Below are 19,417 nucleotides of genomic sequence, written 5' to 3'. Positions count from 1 at the left end.
TATTTATGTAAGAAGATAAGATATATGATATTTGCGTCTGCGTTTGTCTCTTGACATTACTTCTTCGCTCGAGGTAACGATTCAATTGCTATTCATTTAGTATCGCAATTGTATTGTATTCGGTTTAAAAGTATTTAGCGTAACCGTTATTTTAAAAAAATGATAGATGCAAAAATCATCGATATCGAAGTGCAGGATATAAGATTTCCGACATCGTTACAGCATCATGGAAGCGACGCAATGGTATATATATATATATATTATTACACAATTTTTATAACGATATATATATCTGCTATTATGCTAGAAAAACTATAAATATATTCGTAAATATCAAATATATTTATACGCTCACAGTAAAACTGTAATGCAATTATTATTAATCTATTTATATAATAATATTAATATTGATTTGACACATATATTTAATTCCCGTTTATACATCGCATTGTTAAAATAATTTTTATTTATAACAGCATACTGATCCTGATTACTCTTGCGCATATGTAACGATCAAAACGAACACGGAATATGAAGGGTATGGCCTTACTTTTACTCTAGGAAGGGGAACTGAAATTGGTATATATTTATTGTGACTATATCTTAGATATATGAACTATTTCTTTATTTTATCGATAACAATATTTTTATAGTTGTGCTAGCATGTAAATCCTTATTTAAAATCATTAAAAATCATACAACAAAAGAGATTTATACCAACTTTGCGTCAGTCTGGAGAAAGTTGACATGTGACACACAATTGAGATGGGTAACGTATGATAAAAAGTAATGTACATGGTACATATATATCAACTGAAATATGATGACTATATCAAAATGTAATTTGGATATCTTAGATCGGACCGGAGAAGGGCGTGATACATTTAGCTACAGCGGCTATCGTAAACGCATTGTGGGATTTATGGGCACGTATCGAAGGCAAACCTGTCTGGAAGCTTCTTACAGACATGTCGCCCGAACAGCTCGTTTCCACTATAGATTTTAGATATATGTAAGCCGAACAACCATTTTTAGATAAAATTACATTTTTGCCTCGACAAAATTTTGAATAAATATGTACATTTCTATGCAGTAGAGATATAGTGACCGAGCAGGAGGCGATAGAAATGCTTGAGAAAAATACAGTACATAAAAAAATTAAAGAACTCATGCTGAGAGAAAATGGATTTCCCGCGTATACAACTCAGGTCGGATGGCTGGGGTACAGTGATCAACAAGTCGAAGATCTTTGTAAATCGTTCTTGGACCGCGGTTTTCAGGCGTTCAAAATAAAAGTGGGTCAGAATTTGGACGATGACATTAGAAGGTGCGAAATGATACGCAAAGTGATAGGCTATGAGAATAAATTGATGCTGGATGCGAATCAAGTTTGGGAAGTGGAACAGGCGATAGAATGGATGAAAAAATTGACGAAATACAAACCCCTTTGGATAGAGGAACCGACGTCTCCCGACGATATCTTTGGGCACTCTCAAATAAAAGACGCATTAAAGAACTATAATATTGGAATTGCTAGCGGCGAAATGTGCGCGAATCGCGTTATATTTAAACAATTTTTGATGTTTGGACTTGACTTTTGTCAAATCGACTCAGCGAGAATTGGCGGAATTAATGAAATTTTAGCCGTATATTTCATGGCAAAAAAATTGAAAGGTAAGTTTGTAAACAAGAATACTTAATTTTTTTTAAGAATTAATATTATAAGAAAATAATTTATGACAAACTTGTAATTAATTTCACTTAAAAAAATAAAAAATATAATAGATCTTTTTTATTTATAGTACCAGTATGCCCACACGCTGGTGGAGTAGGTTTGTGTGAAATGGTTCAACATCTTCAAATGTGGGACTATATTTGCTTAAGTCAAACCACTGAAAATCGTATGATAGAATATGTGGATCAACAACACGAACATTTTGAAAATTCTGTCCATGTAAGGAATGCCTATTATATGCCACCTTTGTCTTCTGGATACTCAACTAAATTGAAGAACGAGTGTATCGTGGAGTATGCTTATCCAGAAGGTAACTATTGGAAATCCCATGAGACTAAATGAAAAATTTTGAGAAATAAATATCATTGTGAAGAACAAATTTATAAAAAATTCATATAAACATGTTTATAATTCTTTGTTAAAAACGTTCTGCATATCTATATATATGTACATCTTATAATTCAAATAAATTGTAAAACACATTCACCATATTCTTATAAATAAAATCGTAATATTGTTTCAACTAATTTACAATAAACCTATAGTTTTTGGCAAAAACTTTATAATAACTACTTTATACCTGCAGTTGCATAAAATAGTTAAATTATAAATTTTATAACATTTTCATATTGCTGCTGATGAAAAGTAACACACAAATAAAACTATAATAATATTCTATATTTATAATTTACTATTTTCCAGGCGAGATTTGACGTAGTCAGTCTGTAAAAAAAGATGACATTGTAATAGCAATCTTTTGTATGGTATCTATTTGTGTATATGTAATAAATTTTCATACTTACACTCACAAACCAAAAAGAACTAGATTTAAACATCATCTTTTTTATAACAGTCATTTTTTCTATTGGAGAAATAACATGTAGATGTAAATGATTAACTGTATTAAATGGTGGCCAATGAAATCCTGTTCGTGTAGATGCAGGATTAATATTCAATTTTTCTGAGATAATGTCTACTGTAGCAACAATCTTATCAACTGAAATCCAGATGTGATTAAAATGATAAGATTTATCCAATATTATAATTAATATTTTCAAACTGTCTTACAATATATACATATATATATTTATAAAAGATTATGGTAAAAAAATCATAATTTATTTTAAGTTTAAAATTATTTATTAGCATAAAATAATTAATAAGTAATAAATTAATCATTATTATAACGACAATGACAAATGTATGTTCGACTGTATAAATTATGTGTATTTAAAATATATATATATACATAAATCTATAATACTCACAAAGATCAGAATCTTCAGGTTTAAGTGTTTTTGCATTGCATATATGTTTATTTGGTAATATTAAATAATGATGTGTTGATGCTGGATTAATATCTTTAATACATGTGATGTCATCATCCTACAACAATAAAAAACCACAGAGATATGTTATTTCCATACATATCCAAATAAAGTGATATAAAAAGATGTATTGCATATAATATATTAAATGTGCAAATGTATGTGTATGTATATTTGTTTTTGAAACAAAAATATCTATAAAGAGAGCCATTAAATCAAATTTAAACTTGCTTTATTTGTCATTTCAAAAGCTTTCTTTTCCTTTTACTAGCTGTCAAAAATGCATTAAAGGTTAACCATTTATACATACCTCGTAAATCTTTTCACTAGGTTCTTCATTTCTAATAATTTTACAGAAAATACAATTAGTCTCTTTCTCAGCCATTGAAATTTGTGCTAAATAATGATGTATGTAAAGTGTTATACTATTCACTTTTTGAAAACAAATGTAAATTATTAAAACACTTTTCCAGTCTCTACGCCATGTTCACAGATGACTAGTCGAGACGAGAATAAATTCTGCGCATGTGCTTTAGTGCTATAAGAGAGAATTGAGAGATGATTTTTAAAAAACGCGGAAGAATTCGATCTTCCCGACGACTTTAAAATAGAGAAATTCGGCTGAGTAATTATAATTTAATTATTTAATATATATTATACTTATTAAATAAAATATTAAAATTATATAACAAGTAAGTGAGAACACCTAACCGCAAGTGAGAAATCTTTTTATTCTTTCGGTTTGTAATATAATTCTTAAAATATTCTAGAAAGATACGATATATAGAAAATGCGAATATAAAACACTTCGGATATATATGAAGTCTGAAATCTATTAATAATTAATTAAAATAGGATTAATAATTAACTAAAGTACGATAACTATCGGAAAATAATTCGGATATTCTAGATGGGACCGGAAAGATTAATGTAGCGAGGCTTAATGGGATTAATGAAACCTTAGCTGCTGTACATCTCATGCTAAGTTCAACGATCTAATAAAAGTATTAATAATAATATAAACAGCAAAATTTTATAATTTTTAGATTTTAATATTTCAAATTGTATTTTTATGTATGTCAAACTTGAGATCAATCTTTATTTAACGAAACGAAATGAGATCTGTAAATTTCTTTATTTATAGATAATGGATATATATCGATATGAGCATGCACTAATGGAGTGGGCTTGAGCGAGATGACTCAACACCTTCAAATATGGGACTTCGTCTGCTTAAATCAGTTCACTGAGAATCGTGTTATAAAATTTATGAACCATCAGTATGGATACTTAGAGAATCATATATTCAGAATGCTTATCCAAAAGGTACGCAATAGAAATATCTATTTGAAACAAAACATTTATGAATATGAGACAAATGATTAATGCTCAATGCCTCATGATAAAGAGAAAAACATAAAAAAATATGTAATTTTTTGGTAAAAGTTTATGTTGTATATATAACATAGATCACATCTACTTTTTTGTAATTAAATAAATTCTAAAATACATTTACCTTATAATATACAAAGATAAAATTTTATATTTTATTTATAATAAATATAATTTTGAGCAAACTTTATATATTTTTATTTCTATTGTATAATCATCAAATGTGCTCTGTTTATTAGTTGTTGGACATAAAATCTTCATTTTTGAGATTTTTACAGAATTGTCTTATCAAATATAGAAATTAAAAGAGGAAATAAAGGAATAAAGTACTAGAGACTCGTATTATACAATATTATACACATATCTTTGATTGCATTACTTTTTAATTTAAAATATATATAAACTGTACATATATATATATATTTATATAAGTAGCATATATCTATGTGTGTGTGTGTGTGTGTGTGTGTGTGTGTGTACTTTTATGTAATATAATAAGTGTGAGCATGATAAATTAATGTGTGTAATATATTTATACAAGTGGCAGTTGAGCTGAAAGGGAATCTTAAATTTTTCTAAGAAACCGGTGAAAGCTGTACCTACTCATAAATACTTACTGTTTTCCCATTTCATGAAAAAACTTCTTTCTTTAAAAAAATGCTTTTTGTGTCTTTAACAATAAAATAAAAAACTTAAATAAAAAATCAATAAAGATTCTACTCATTATCAGTCTATCACGCGGAATATAACATTTAAAATATTAGCGCACATGTAAGTTATTATCGAAATAGAGATATTAGAACAGCCAACAGTCGTAAGCTGTTTTTAGTTTGAAATTGATTAGAAAATATGTAATTTGACACAACGGAGATAAACAGAACATGCTTGCAAATTTCGTATAAAATAAAGAAAAACAAAACATCGAGAAACAATCAAATAATATCCTTTAAATTGCAATAAACTTTATGCTTTTATCACCTTATTTTAGCCATTCGCACATATTATAACGCCATTTTCGTCATTATGTAAATTTTTGTGTTGATAGCACTAAATTATATGTATACATTTTCTCTCTGTATTGACATATGTTCATAAAGTATCCTCGTTATGCGAAACCATTATGCAAATAATTCTCTTCGATCCGAGAACCATGAATGAGAGATAATTCAGTATGTTATCTTACGAAGATACAGATTCGAGTTTCGAAAGCATCTTCGGATGTCGTTGCTATAAATCTTATAATGGATTAATTGCAACATAATGATAATTAAACGAACGATGTTACCTATCTGTTGCAACATAATTTCAATTAACAGAGTACTGTCGTCCGTCATAATATCTATTCTCATCCATCGTCTCATCGTTAACTGACTTAGGTGCTAAAAGTAGTTTTCGTTGAGGAGCGATATCCCCCGGTTTCTGTACAGTATGTTCTTTTTATAAATAATTCTTATAAATTATTACAGTATAATCTAAATTTTTTCTCTTGTTCCAACATAAAAATCATACAATGTACATAATGTTCGCTTACGGCGATCCGCCTTTAATACTGCGGGTAAATTTTACCCTCTGCTATTATAATGTATGTTTTTATAATGGCATTCTCCCCGATCGGTCTCTAATCTTTTGGAATTTCTTCCTTCGCGTGTTTGTTAAAGAATTTGAGGAGCTGCAGTGACGAATCGAAAAGTTTGGAGCTTAAGCTAACTTAATACTCTAGTAAAGAGGTAAGTTTCAGCTGCCCGGATAAGGCATTTGATCTGGAAGGGCGGACGAGTGATTCTGATTGGGACTCTGATGAAAGTGTGGACTGCTGCCATCTTGCGAAATATCGCCGACGACGGGTTCTTCGTATTTGCCTCTCTTGAAACGCCCGTATAATGACGAATACGGCAGATTATAATGAATCGCTGCTTGATTGATGCTCATGTGCCCTAATCTAAAATCGTGAATTCAAGAGCAACATTTGTAATGTAATCATTTTCATATCCGGATCAAATTACGTTGGAAATTTATATTATATAGCATTATGCGGAAGATTCTGGGGCCCGATTCTTGAATTCATTTGCACGAGAAACGTATGCGGGAATTTCATTCTTATGAGAAATCTACAAGTTGATTGGCTAAAAGCCATGCAATAGCCAATCAACTTGCAATTTTCTGTAAGAGCAGAATGTGCGCATACGTTTCTCTTGCGAATGAATTCAAGAATCGAGCCCCAAGTCCATTATGTTCGATAAGACTACGAAATATTATAAAAAAACTTCACTTTCGCAAATAATTTTATTTATTTATATATAATCTGATTACTAAATTTATTAAATCAAATCCCTCTCTATAATACATCAATCTATTTTTATGATTTTTTAATCTGATTTTTTTTAAACGTTATAACAGAATAAGAGAAACATTTCTAACCTGACAGCTTCGAGAGCTTCAGTCATAGCATCTTCGCTCCATGGCGTAGGATTGCTCCTGCTAAGTTCGATTCCTTCCCGCTTACATCTTCCGTACAATGTTCCCGTAGGTATGCCGAATTCTGTCGACGCTCTCTGCACGGACGTTTGGCCAGATCTTATCGCTTCCAAAGCGCGATCCAGATCGGCGGGCGTCCAAGTCGTGGGACTTGCATTGAACGGTGCGGCCAGCCTGATGCCTTCCCTCCTCGCGATCTTATACAACGTGCTAGAAGGTATGCCGAATGCTTTGGACGCTTTATTAGCTGAAATAGTGCCGGTACGTAAAGCTTCTAAAGCGTTGTTTAAGCTTTCGTCGCTCCAGGATTTCGTGGGACCATCCTTCTTGGGCGTGTCGATGCCCAGTCGATGCGCTCGTTGCCACAGAGTCGTCGAGGGAATATTGAACGTTGCTAAAACAATAATATAAATTTACTCATTTCATTATCTTATGTAAAATATTACTAACATTATAAATTATGTGTTATATGAATTAAATATTTATCCACAGATAATTCTTAATTTCTTGATCTTTTAAGAGTTATTATACGTAAATCTATATATCGACGCACAGGATCAATAATTTATTCTCCCTACTACAAATTAATCTTATTCATAATACAAACAAAAGAGCTTACTCAGAATAAATAGATTTAAATATCATTTTAAAGAGAAAAATCTCACCCGATGCTTTTGTCAGACTCATATTATGATTCCTCAATGCATCTAGAGCCGCATCCATGTCCTCCTGCGTCCACGACTTCGAACCGTGATGATGCGAGCTGGACTGTCCAGAGTGCCCCCTCGAATTGTTGTCGCCTGAGTCCGATTGGCCGGAGCTTCCCGACGGCATCAGTCCAAGCAGCTCTGGGGTTATCATCATCATGTTGTCGCTGTCAGCAGCATTTTTCGAGCTCACGCTAGCCCGATCTGACATATGGCTGTCTATGTCGATCGTGTCCGAAGAGTCCATCGTGTGCAACGTTTCGAACTTGATCTTGATCTCGCTGTCGCAGTTCTGAATCTCTACAAACAAGTCACGGAAGAGGGACATGATACATACCGTTAGCATAGAAAAAGACTCCGACATTGTTAACTTTCGCCGGCCTTTCGATGGTCTATATCTTTGTTGAGATATTCGCGTGAAAGCTATGCGGAAAGGTCTTCATTGTACCTGAGAATCGATAAGCGAGCGCTGTCAAAGGCAAAACTGGACGCGGAAGAACGCTAAATAAGGTTGCGTGGGCTGTTGCTACGAACCGAGCAATGCAAATCTAATCGCAACTAGTTAAGCGTGATTAGGCCAATTATTTTGATTCCCTGTCAACCTAATGACTCTGCTGCACTTTCAGTCCGGTAGTGTTTTATTCCACACCGCACCCTCACGTCCGATCGGCGAGTGAAAATCTATGTAAGTAACCGTATTGAATAGATCGACAATACGGATAGAAATATGAATCAAAATATAAAATAAAAAAGAAACTTTTATTATGCGGTGAAAGAAGATCTCAGAGATATATGATAGATGTATTATTAAAATTAGATAGTTTGTCATCAAGTTAAAATTCGTAAAAATGAAATACGCTTTCTACATCAGGTAGACTCAAGAGAATTCTGAAAATGCGAGGAAATTCGTTCCATGTTGTTCATTAATAAAAATTGCCAAGAAAAGACTGTGACGTCGATCATTGTCGAGAATCGAGCAGTTCAAGAAGCATAAAGTTTTATACCTGTATGATGATCCGGATCCCTTAGATGGGTGATGGTAGTGCCGACTAAGGTGGCGCTGGGTGGAGTGGGTTGGGTTTCGGGGGGTAAATCGACCTCCCCGGGATCAGGATGGTGGCCATAGTGACCTAGCCCTGTGTGACAGAACATGTCACCTTTTTATTCGACGTGAAAAGGGCCTGTTCTGATCGATTCTGAAAATGGTAAATCGCCCCACACCTAGCATCCTATGGAATAATCATGGCGCAAGTTTTTTTTTTTCCAAATCTGGTTATGAGAGCTTTATCTATAAAGCATATAGTAGAAAGCGCAATGTCTGAAAAACTCCTAAAAGCATTATATTATGTATTTTATAAATGGAAGAGAGCAAAACACGCCGACATGTATAAAATGCAATTTATGTCTGTACCGAAAATATGCAAAACACAATATAAGATTTTCCAAGTAGCAGATAAAGAGTTAACCAAATTATGTTTACAGATGTTCTTCAATCACGTGTGAGTGCGCGCGTGAACAAAGACTTTATTCAGAAAATTTAGATTAAAAGTATTATATTTTACTATCATTCTTGTCTACGAGATTTAGAAATCATAAGCGGGAGATTAATTAGCGCGTGATTTTTATCGAAATAGTAAATCGATTTGTGTAATGAGAAAATTCTTGTCTCTCGCGAGAAATAAGAACCAGAAGAGAGAATAAACTCCTGCAAATACTAAAAGGCCAGGTGTGGGGCGAATATCTCGATTGATTGACTTACCGTTGTTGTTGTTACTCGCCCCGTTACCGTTGTTGTTGTTGTTATTACGTTGGCAAGTTTCCAGTGCTACTGCTGCTGTTGCTGTCTCCGTGCACTCTTCATCTTCGGCTTGCCAATCCCGATGGTTCTGCGGAATATCCGGTACAAATTTAGCGTCGACCCTGACGAGAGAGATCAAACCAGCTCGCCGGCACGAGACAGTTATTGCGTTTGTACACTTTCCTCATTTCGTCTTTCTCAACGCGTTACAAGCGATAAATTCGCTATTACTGCAGTTAAATTTGGATAACATACCTATATTTTGACTAGCTTCGATCTCCGTGATATAAACGATATTGCATATTGTGTGTTAAATCTTGAAACGTTATTTGGGAGTTTTTTACATCTCTTAGATTTTTCTTTTCTTAAAACAAGATTAATCTAACTATACTTATTATATTTTTACTATATTCTCTTTATAGGAAGCTCTATTAGAAATTAAATGTTAAACATATATTACACCAATAAACTATCGCAATAAAAATAACCCCTGGTCAAATAATATGTATATATGAATATTTTTTTTAATCTTTAAATTTTGTATAGTCCTCCCCTTTCCTTTTCTTACATTCTTGATATATTATATCATAAAGAAAAAAAACTATACAAATGCAAATATGAAGAGAGTTTTCATTCCGATACTTTATAAAACACGCATCTATAAGTTTGAATTAGGTTTTGATAATCAAATATCATTCTAATAATCCAGTTAGAGTCCTCATTCAGATTGGCAAGCTTACCTCTTTGTTATCGCGGCTATAATCGTTGATTGTAATCGCCTCTTCCTCTTTGTAGCGCTCGTAGTGTCTTGGATCGGTGGCGCGCGGCTCGAACGTGGGCCGCTCGATTCTGGGTCGCTTGTACCGTTGATGATGCTTCTTCAGCTTCGTGTAGTTCAATCTCGGGGTGCCGGATTCCCTCGGCGGCGAGCTGAGGCTCACGGGTGGCGGACCGTCCCTGTTCTCCGGCACCTCGCACAGGCCCTTGATCTTCAGCTGGTCGGCCGTCTTCAAAAGCGACTGTAGAGAAAACAAGGATCGTTATATAAGTCATTGTTTTAACTAACAAAGCACACAGTACATATCCGATGCTACTTTTAAAAACGCATTTAATTAGGAAAATCTATAATCCCTAACATCATATTCAATATATATTCTTAGCCTTTAAAATATATTCTATAACAATATTTTTATACATATTTAATTTTGATTATTCCCTGAAAATTCCATGATCTCTTAGATATTTTTGTTCAAAATTTCAGGTAAAGAAAATATTTTAATAATTTTTTATAGTGCAACTTTCTAAAATAAATTTTTTTATTGTATGCATTTTCTAATGTTTTTCACTCGGAAAAAAAGTTACGGTGGAAAAACACAGAGCCTCTTAAGTTTCAAGTATTAGATTTGTATCGGGGCGGGGGGGGGGGGGGGGGGGAGTATTGAAACGTATTGAAAAAAATTTGAATAATTTTTGTAAGATAAGCTTTTTTTCACTTGCATACGATTTTCTTTTTTTTATCATTAAAAATTACAATAAAGAGATGTACTTCTTATTCAATGTTCTGTTAAGACATTGAATATATAAACAAAAATAGATATATATTTATAACATATTTCAAATACACAATTCACTTGGTTTGCCGACCGTTTACAATATGAGAGCGAAATAAAGAAAAAGAGACTTTTACAAAATTCCTAGAGTCCCAATCAAATTCCATACAAATGATTCCATGATTTTTGCAGGTACAAAAGAAATCCTTGAAAATTCCAGATTTTTCAGGAAGTAAACATTTAGACTGTTATAAATTATAAATTACCATTGAGTCTCAAGAGAGTTGTCGGTTCCGTTTGAAGCAAGATATTGTTACCTGGATAAAGCGGCGCATACGTTTAATTAATTCATTAATTATCGCGATCGGATAATCGGATCGGCCGTGCGGGTAAACGCATGCGGAAAGGTCGCGTTCGGGGATCAGGGCGCCGGGGCGAAATAGAAAAATACTCATTTCGGTAAACCGCTTTGCGAGAGGCGGACGGAGGACCACGCGGGTCCGGTCCGATTGGATTTGCATATTTCTGGCGCGAGCTCGTCGTTCCCGGCATCTCGTTCCGCTCGGCGGCGGTGCAATTTCATGTCGACGGCGGAGGAGGCATCGTCCGTTCATCCACGAACTGTCGCTCCCGAAAATCAACGCCGGCGAGATCCAGCCGAGTATTTCGGCGACACGCAGCCCTCGTTTTTCGACTTCGGCTTCTTAATATGACGGAATTCGCGTCGCACAAAACTATTATAAAACACTCGTTCTCTTTCAGTATTCACCTGAACTTGGAATTCGTAAACTAGATAAAAATAAGGAACAAGTATTTCCGACTCAGAATCCGAAATTTGAAGTTGTTTGGATATAATGGATTGATTAAATGTTATTGTAAAATTAGAATGAAAAGAGATAGAAATATTTCTCAAAAACATTGTGATATTAATAATTTAGCTTTCACGAAAAATTCATGATTAATTTTGTTTAAATTTTAAAGATAATTTTTTTAACACACAAAAGATTTTTAATATTGTATATGGAATTAGAAATAGCTTTTAACTAAATAAAATTTTTTTATTCTATAAAGCGTAAACCAGATTCGAATGTATGAAGTTCATGATAAAGCGAATTAAAATTAATATGTATCTTATATTTTAAATAAGTGTATATATAACATAAAAACTTATGAAGACTCATGACAAAGTCGCGATATACGTTCTCGTGAAGTAACCTTGAAATTCTAACGCGAGAAGGAAGAGGAGAGAAGTTTAAGAGACGAATGAACGAAAAGAAGAAGTGAAGTCACGAAGGAAAGGAGGAGGATGGACGCCACCTCCGCGTGGCAAAGACGTCAAGTCGCGTGGCTTCTCGGGACGTCCACGTGGTCAACATGTATGAAGGATCTTGGCTCGGAAAAACCTTACGAACGATGACTAAAGCGCGAAGAGAAGAGGAACGATGATACGAGTGAAGCGATGAGCGACAAAGAGACATAGCAAGGGAAACAGGAGTGAGGGAGAAAGAAGAACTAATGGCAGCGACCCTCTCGCGCCGAAGCCGAGCCTCTCCGTTCTTTAATCAAGCTGGGGGTGGCACGATTAGGCGGGGTCTGCGCGGTTGCCGGCGGCGTGAGAGTAGCACCGTAGAGGAGGGAGAGAGAAGGATGGAAGGAGAAAGAGGACCGAGGGACAGAGGTAGATAGGTTGCACTGAGGGGTGTCGGTAGCGACTGGAACGCGTTGCGTGGATGGTGAACAGAGGGGAGAGATGGCGGATCGGTCTGGATGGATTGAGAGAGTGTGTGACAAGGAGAAAGAGAGTGATAGACTGAGAAGAAAGACAGAGGAAGGAAGTACGAAAATCTAGAGAGAGAGAGAGAGAGAGGGAGGGGGCGGAAAGGGGTGAAACGGGAAAGAAAGAGAAAAAGGGAGAAAAATTCAGAGAGAAAAGAAGAGAGATATAGAGGTACAACGTAAGAGGGACGGGAGGAGGCGAGTTGTGGAGAGGGTTGAAACGTGGCGGAGGCAAAAACGCCTGTAGGAAGAATGGGGAGGCCTCCGACGCGGCTGTCGTGGCCCGAGGGCCGTATCGACCACCCCCAACCCCCGACACGCATACACACACACACACACACACATACACATTCTCTCTCTCTCTCTCTCTCTCGCTCTCTCCCCTTTTCCTCGGTGTTCGCGACAGCATCGACACCAATGACTTCCAAGCGTTGCCACACGCGTACATGCCCGTCTGTCCTTCTTTCTCTCGTTCCGTCTATCTCGCGCCTTCGCCCGTTCGCCGGCTCGTTACGGCCGGGCGTTTGCACGGCCTCCCCAAAACGTCCGCGGATCTTCGATCTCGGCGGCTCGGGAGTTTGATGGCGCTAGTCGGGTCGCGCGGGGTACGCGATAATCGAGCGTCTCTGTTAGGACGAACGGAGTGGTCGTCCCCGATGACGACGAGAACGGCGCGGCTTTTGGCAAGGAGACATCGCGCCTCAGTGGACCCGAAATGTGCGCACTTAGCATCAAATGCGACATTCTTTATCTATGAGCATGGATGCATTAGGACCTATATATATATGTAATGTCATTCTTGATTATGCGAGGGAAATTGATGCGAGAAAATATTCTCCATCTTTCATTTGCATTTCTAATTTTATCACACATTAAATATATGATTATTATATATTTGTGTATAATTTTCTGCATATTATTTATTTAAATAAATATTGTACAAACAGGGATGTGAGAGAGAAAAACTCGATATTGATTTGTAAGTTTTGCGAAAAAGAGAAAAAAAAGAAAGAAAGTTCGAAACAACATTTCCTATTTTTTTCCATTGCTTTCTGGTTAAATATTTTGCAGTTTAATATCGTTGATATTAATTACAAAACTTGATAAAAAAATGTCGATATTTGAAATTTAAACTTAATATAAATTTAACATTGAAAAGAAGTATGCTCCGGTAATTTATACACATTTCCGAGTTTGAAAAAAAAAAAAAAACTTGAGCAAAAGCAGTTGCAGAAACGGTCTCCGTCATTATTCTTCCAATGTTACAACCGCTTTCGCCTTGCAATTGAAGGGCACTTAATAACGCAATGCATGGTGTTACAATTTCGTAAAGAATTGACTGTTTTAACACTGCATTCGTTAATGTTGACTCGAGCAGCTCGTAATTGGGACAAAATCGTCAAGTATCATACAATACTTCATCACGCGCCACAAATTTTAATGGATTTATAACAATACGAACTGTTATGTCAATTTTTAATTTTTACGGTTTACCGATGTATATAATGTAACTTAATATAATCATATCATAATAAAAAGGCATTTTAATAATCATCGATAAATAATTGAATCTTAAAAACTTTTAATGCTACATAATTCATCGTGAAAAAAATTTTCTCGAAAATTGATTTGAAATTAATAGAGTACTGGATATATACCTATATTCGGAAAACTGGTAGATGTCCAATCGTGAACGCGCGCAAAGAACGGTCAAATGTTCTCGTGAGACAGACGCGTATTACACGGTAAATCAAATTCGGCGGAGACTTCGAACACAAGGAGCTGGGGTGGATAAGAGGAACTCGTCCATTGCAATGAAATTACCGCGCAATGAGCCGCATCTTCGTGTATCCGAACAAAACGACATTCGATTCTCGGCGGAATTCTCTGTGTGAAATTTCGTTCGTGTTGCCGCTTGAGTTCGAGAGAGCGAAAGAACGCTGGAAAGTGAGAAACGCGAAAACGAGAACGGGGGGGCGGGGGGGGGGAAGGGCAGGGGTTAGGCGATAGAGATAGGCTCGGATTGCGCTAGCGGAAAATGGCGTTTCGTCGTTCAATTAAATAAATAAAGGGCGGAAAAACCTTTGCCGACACGCGGTGCTTTAACGGCGACGGCACTTGGAGAACCACGGACGGAGGGTTGTGCGGGCCGGGGGGGGAGGGGGAAGGGCGTAAAAGGGGGGTTCGCAGCGGGGGTTAGGCGGCGATGGCTGCGACGGCGACGGCGACGGCGACGGGGCGGGTGGTTGGTTGGTTGGTCGGTTCGGAGGTGGATGCATAGGGGTGGTGCCATCGGTTCGGAGGCAAGAGGGACACAGCCACACCGGCAGAATCCGACCTCACCAATCAATACTTAGGGTTCAAGGGCATCGGCCGACCAATTATCCCGGACTAATTGACGCGAGACGGCGGCGAAAAAAAAGCCCGATCCTTCGGCAACTCTACTTCCGGTTATATTGTGTGCCTCCGGACCTGTGTTCTCTTTCGGGCCGCGTCGAAAGGGCGCTCTCAATCGGCAATTAATTTTTTTGAAAATCGCAGGTTGCGGAAAGATCATCACTTTACGAAGTATAAATACTAGGAGTATGTAAAATTTTTAACTTTGAAAACAAGTATAAAAAAAAAAAAAAAAAAAAAAAAAAAAAAAACAAGTATATCAATTTTAACTGTTTTTAATTTGTTTGTAGACTAATTTTTGAATTCTTTAAATATTTATAATTTATGTAATTATACCATAAATTATGATTTTACAGGAAATATTATCGCCTATTTTCTTCTGGAAAAAGATTTAAAAATACTGCTTCTAAAAGTATAAATATAAACTTTATTACTTTTATAACTCTATTTAAATCCGTAAGATATTGTAATGGTGCAATGTATTACAATTAGAGCTTATTAATTTTGTTGGATATTAAACGATCTTAAAACTAGTATTCCATTAATTTTAGTAGAAAATCGCTAAAGTCATCATTGTGCGAAAAACCATATTCGCTTTAATGAATTTCTTTGTCTCGATAAATTTGCTTGTCGTTTAAACCGAACTTTTCGTTCTCATGTCGATAAATGATTCACGATGTGTCGGAACATCGAAAAAGATACGCGAAAAGAATTTGTGTGCTTACGCGCAAGAAATCAATCGGCAGAATCCGAAAGATCCTCACGACTGACAAGCGAAACGGGCGGCGTTTCTATTCTAAGGGAAAAATAAAAGAGCGATTGAAACGCGCGAGCGAGGTCCAACAGGTGTAAATCCGCAAAAAAGATCGACCTTCGTGGAAAAGGTTTCACGGAAATGGGAAGAAGAACGCGGGAGAAGGGAGTAACAGAAGGGCGGTGGAAGGAGGGGGTGGTTCGCCAAGAGAGCGTGCTAAGGGAAAGTAAAGTGTTTTATATAGAAAGCCGCCTCTCGGAAGAGAGAAAAGAAAAAGAGAGAAAAGAGAGCACGCGTGGTGGAAGGGAGAAAAACGAGGGTAGAACGTATGGAGAGAGAGAGAGAGAGAAGAAGAAGAGAAATAGAGATGAAGGAACAAGAAAGAGAGTAGGTGAAAGTACGCCGGTGAGAGGAGAGGAGAGGAGAAGACGAGACGTGAGGGGGAATCCCCGAAGACGGTCGTAGGGTCGTCTCCACTATTACGAATACAGCGCCATAACGGAATTGATAATGTAACGGGCGTCACGAGTATAACCTTCTCTTTCTGTCTCTGTATATGTGTATTTCTCTCCTCTCTCACTTGTCTACTCTGCTACATAACCTCCTTTCTGAATGAGAGCGCGACCCTGGCTGAACCACGTGCTCGTCCTCGAGTAAACGTAAGAATACAACTAGCCGCGGATGTCTTTCCGCGGACTTTCGCGGTGCATCCAGGGAAACGGATGTTGCACGAGATATTTAAATGATGTCAAAACATTAATATTTTGTCATCGATTGAGTATTGTCGATGTCAAAATATTTCACCTTTGATATTAAGGTAAAGACCGATATCTGGAGATTTTTCTTGACGCGACATACTAGCAATACGAACGTTACTTGGGTAATAAAGTGAAGTAATAAATAATGAAGATATTGATATATGAAGATATTGTCGATATCGTCTTCTTGTCATATTTCACCTTTGATGTCAGAAATATCTTGAAATATTTCGCCCATGATGGATATAAATATTAAAATAATATGTAGCTACTAAAATATTTATTTTGCTCTTAATATTGAGCTTTTTCATAAATATGTCAACTTCATTCAATATTTCAACTTTAATGTCATTTGAATATCTTAAGATTTTCTATGCACATGGCATACGTATATAATACATTGGCGCGATATTATTTATACGTTTAGAGATATAGCTAAACTATTAAAGTATTCATGTTCTGTGTTCACGATAAACTTTTGGCATCGACATTTTGCTTTTGAAATCAGCAGATATTTTGAGATCAGGAATATCGATCTTTCTCTAGTCATCTGATAGAAAATATTACATGTATACACAATTTTACGTAACATGCATTAATTAATTATATTACAACTCTCGTTATTGTTGCAGGAATACTTCTGAAGAAATTCCCAAAACTGTATCTAGGGTTAAAGCTCGAACAGAAAATATTAATAGTCAAATTCTGCATTCTTCAAAATACATTACGTCAATGCATTATACGTGTGATAAGTGCATGGAAAATCTTAAGATATATCAAAGATAAAAAAAATTCGTAACAGAAAAAAACTGTCTCCATTTGGAAAAAAAAAAATAAATAAAAAATTAGTTTTAATTTTCGGAATTTTGTGAAGTACTTTAACACATCTGGCTTAATTATATAATTAAATTTAATAAACCAACAGATTTATAATTCTCTTAAATTTGGGGACGGTTATCCTTTTGTGTCTCCGACTCAGATATTGATAAAGAAAAATACAGCTATTCGCGATTCGGCTAAACTTTGGTACAATCGGGTATTTACGAACGTGGAGCGAAGGAGCCCGATAATGGGAACGGCATGGCTTCGTAGATAGTTTAAAGGGCTCTCGTAACAGCGAATCACCCTCGACACGTTAGCCTTCCCGAGAAGAGAGACGATCTCCGAATCCTTTTACGAGCGTGCGCCTCAGTCAGGTGCTCCGAACATTGCAGATTCATGATCGCGCCATGCAAACAACATGCTTTTTTCGTCAATCGTGCATTTTTGGCGTCGAATTGCCTGTTTTTCATAGATTGCCTCTTTGTATGCACACAGCTACACTGTTATATTGAACAAAGACACGATTCTTTTCACATCGCATTAAGAAAACAATTGACCATTATAATTTTTACTTGACATATTGATCATATTATCTTGTGTAAAACAGAACATACAATTTTTCTCTCGGAAAGCGTGATTTTGTGATATAATGTGTTTATTTAAATCTTATATTAACAAATGTATACTTCCGCACAATTTATACAGTTTGTCAAAATAAGAAGAAAAAATGATAAACGTCTCTATTTCATTTTTCATAGAGTATAAAATTTTTGACATTTGAATTTTCAATGTGACCTGGTAACGAGCAATATTCTAATTTGGCAAGTAAAAATAAACTGTAGAACTGTAGAATTAGGAGAGTCGCGAAGCAGCTCATGATGAATAAATTTGCTCGTGAGTTAGCAAACCGGACCAGTGTGTAAGCAGCTTAAGATACATCGACAACACGTGTCGTCAGTACTTTGCGTGTCGTTTTATGCAACGACACTATTCCACGAAATAATACGCTTATCATAACATCTGAGAAAGCCATAACAACATTTGATAATGTAGCGATAAACCAAAAAGTCCATCTTGTTATATAATGTTTATCTACTTTAGTAACTTCAACATTTAATACAATAATATTGAAGCGCGAAATAATTATGTCCAATGTGCTTTCGATAGAAACAAATCAAACATTAAACATATAATCGTATGTATACACGAACAAAGAGCTATTCTCTCAATATCCCATTAAAAAAATTTTTGCACTCATGTACATACGCGCACAAACATTGACGGAAGATTAGTTCAGCTATTAAAAAATTTTTAATATATCGATATATAATTTGCAATATCGCCGATATATAAAAGGTATTTTGTGTATCGTGTCATTCAATAATTTACATCGACAGTCTTTTAACATTTCTCATCCAATGTTCCACAATAGTGTCAATATGCCGGATGTCATCAAACTTTCCATAATATTGCTTCGATCTCGAAATATTGAAAATTTATATCGAAACATGCGAATCCACTAAATTTATTAGTTCGCGAAAGATACAAATTGTTATCAAAGCTGAGATCTAAAAATTTTATGAAATAACTATAGCTAACTATTTCATTTTATCTTTTTTTTATTTTTTTTTTTTTTTTTTTTTTATTGACCATAAATATACTGGCGATCCAAGAATCCCTCATAAAATCTGCATATTAATTAAAGTTTCTACGTAGGAAATCTTTCTTACGTGGCTTCCTATAATCTGTCTTTCTCTTTTAAAAACATGAATAGAATGTGTTTATGTAAAAAATGTTCAGCTTAAAATAGAATGCGAAGCTTAAATGACAGCTTGCGAGATCAAACCATTGCTGACACGCATATTACGCGAGTATCGTTTAATTTTAACTATAATTTAATTCACGCCTCATCTTTTTATAGATTA

The 19,417-nt window shown here is 35.5% G+C and overlaps 3 protein-coding genes and 1 long non-coding RNA gene across 11 annotated transcripts in view; 2 read left to right on the top strand and 2 right to left on the bottom strand.

Annotated features, from left to right (window-relative positions):
- Positions 1-46: 46 nt before the first annotated feature.
- LOC138932073 (mitochondrial enolase superfamily member 1) lies at positions 47-2,845 on the top strand. Of its 3 annotated transcripts, none has more exons than XM_070293618.1 (7): positions 47-243; positions 477-579; positions 654-769; positions 858-1,012; positions 1,094-1,674; positions 1,803-2,045; positions 2,438-2,845. In XM_070293618.1, exons 1-7 carry the CDS (start codon positions 160-162, stop codon positions 2,446-2,448), a joined length of 1,293 nt encoding a protein of 430 aa, XP_070149719.1. In that variant the 5' UTR covers positions 47-159; the 3' UTR covers positions 2,449-2,845. The 3 variants fall into 3 exon arrangements, with proteins under 3 accessions (XP_070149719.1, XP_070149720.1, XP_070149718.1); XM_070293619.1 differs by lacking the exon at positions 2,438-2,845 and having other exon boundaries at positions 47-73; positions 167-243; positions 1,803-2,258; XM_070293617.1 differs by lacking the exon at positions 2,438-2,845 and having other exon boundaries at positions 1,803-2,258.
- Positions 354-3,561, bottom strand: LOC138932078 (adenosine 5'-monophosphoramidase HINT3). The gene is made up of 4 exons (XM_070293626.1): positions 3,374-3,561; positions 3,004-3,121; positions 2,539-2,732; positions 354-2,458 (listed from the first exon to the last, which is right to left on the bottom strand). The coding sequence occupies exons 1-4, from the start codon at positions 3,446-3,448 to the stop codon at positions 2,417-2,419; spliced, it is 429 nt and encodes a 142-aa protein (XP_070149727.1). The 5' UTR covers positions 3,449-3,561; the 3' UTR covers positions 354-2,416.
- LOC138932079 (uncharacterized) lies at positions 3,528-4,483 on the top strand. The gene is made up of 3 exons (XR_011446731.1): positions 3,528-3,688; positions 3,974-4,067; positions 4,208-4,483. It is a non-coding gene; the product is annotated as an uncharacterized lncRNA (long non-coding RNA).
- A 407-nt stretch (positions 4,484-4,890) lies between these two features.
- Positions 4,891-19,417, bottom strand: part of LOC138932102 (pipsqueak) — a 52,307-nt gene continuing 37,780 nt past the window's right edge. For 5 of the 6 annotated variants that reach the window (XM_070293673.1, XM_070293675.1, XM_070293674.1 and 2 more), the window contains 6 exons: positions 10,176-10,454; positions 9,397-9,523; positions 8,642-8,794; positions 7,596-7,937; positions 6,874-7,324; positions 4,891-6,394 (listed from right to left, as the gene is read on the bottom strand). In XM_070293673.1, the coding sequence (XP_070149774.1) occupies positions 6,190-6,394; positions 6,874-7,324; positions 7,596-7,937; positions 8,642-8,794; positions 9,397-9,523; positions 10,176-10,454 (1,557 nt within the window). In that variant the 3' untranslated portion in view covers positions 4,891-6,189. Of the gene's footprint in view, positions 6,395-6,873; positions 7,325-7,595; positions 7,938-8,641; positions 8,795-9,396; positions 9,524-10,175; positions 10,455-11,251; positions 11,595-19,417 lie in introns of those variants that run through there. The other variant, XM_070293678.1, reaches the window with a different exon arrangement.

Source organism: Polyergus mexicanus, unplaced genomic scaffold (genome assembly GCF_030449975.1).
Source record: "Polyergus mexicanus isolate NDT 795.1 unplaced genomic scaffold, iyPolMexi1.0 SCAF_3, whole genome shotgun sequence".
NCBI classification, from domain to species: Eukaryota; Metazoa; Arthropoda; class Insecta; order Hymenoptera; family Formicidae; genus Polyergus; species Polyergus mexicanus.
This window is presented reverse-complemented; position numbering and strand designations above follow the sequence as displayed.

Bases quoted from the DNA above. Each gene is read 5' to 3' on its own strand.
- LOC138932073 (XM_070293617.1), top strand. From the start codon at position 160: ATGATAGATGCAAAAATCATCGATATCGAAGTGCAGGATATAAGATTT. The intron at 244-476 runs GTATATATATAT...TATTTATAACAG, and splicing joins ATCATGGAAGCGACGCAATG to CATACTGATCCTGATTACTC. The intron at 1,675-1,802 runs GTAAGTTTGTAA...TTTTATTTATAG, and splicing joins CATGGCAAAAAAATTGAAAG to TACCAGTATGCCCACACGCT.
- LOC138932078 (XM_070293626.1), bottom strand. From the start codon at position 3,448: ATGGCTGAGAAAGAGACTAATTGTATTTTCTGTAAAATTATTAGAAAT. The intron at 3,122-3,373 runs GTATGTATAAAT...TTATTGTTGTAG, and splicing joins CTAGTGAAAAGATTTACGAG to GATGATGACATCACATGTAT. The intron at 2,733-3,003 runs GTGAGTATTATA...TCTGGATTTCAG, and splicing joins ACCTGAAGATTCTGATCTTT to TTGATAAGATTGTTGCTACA.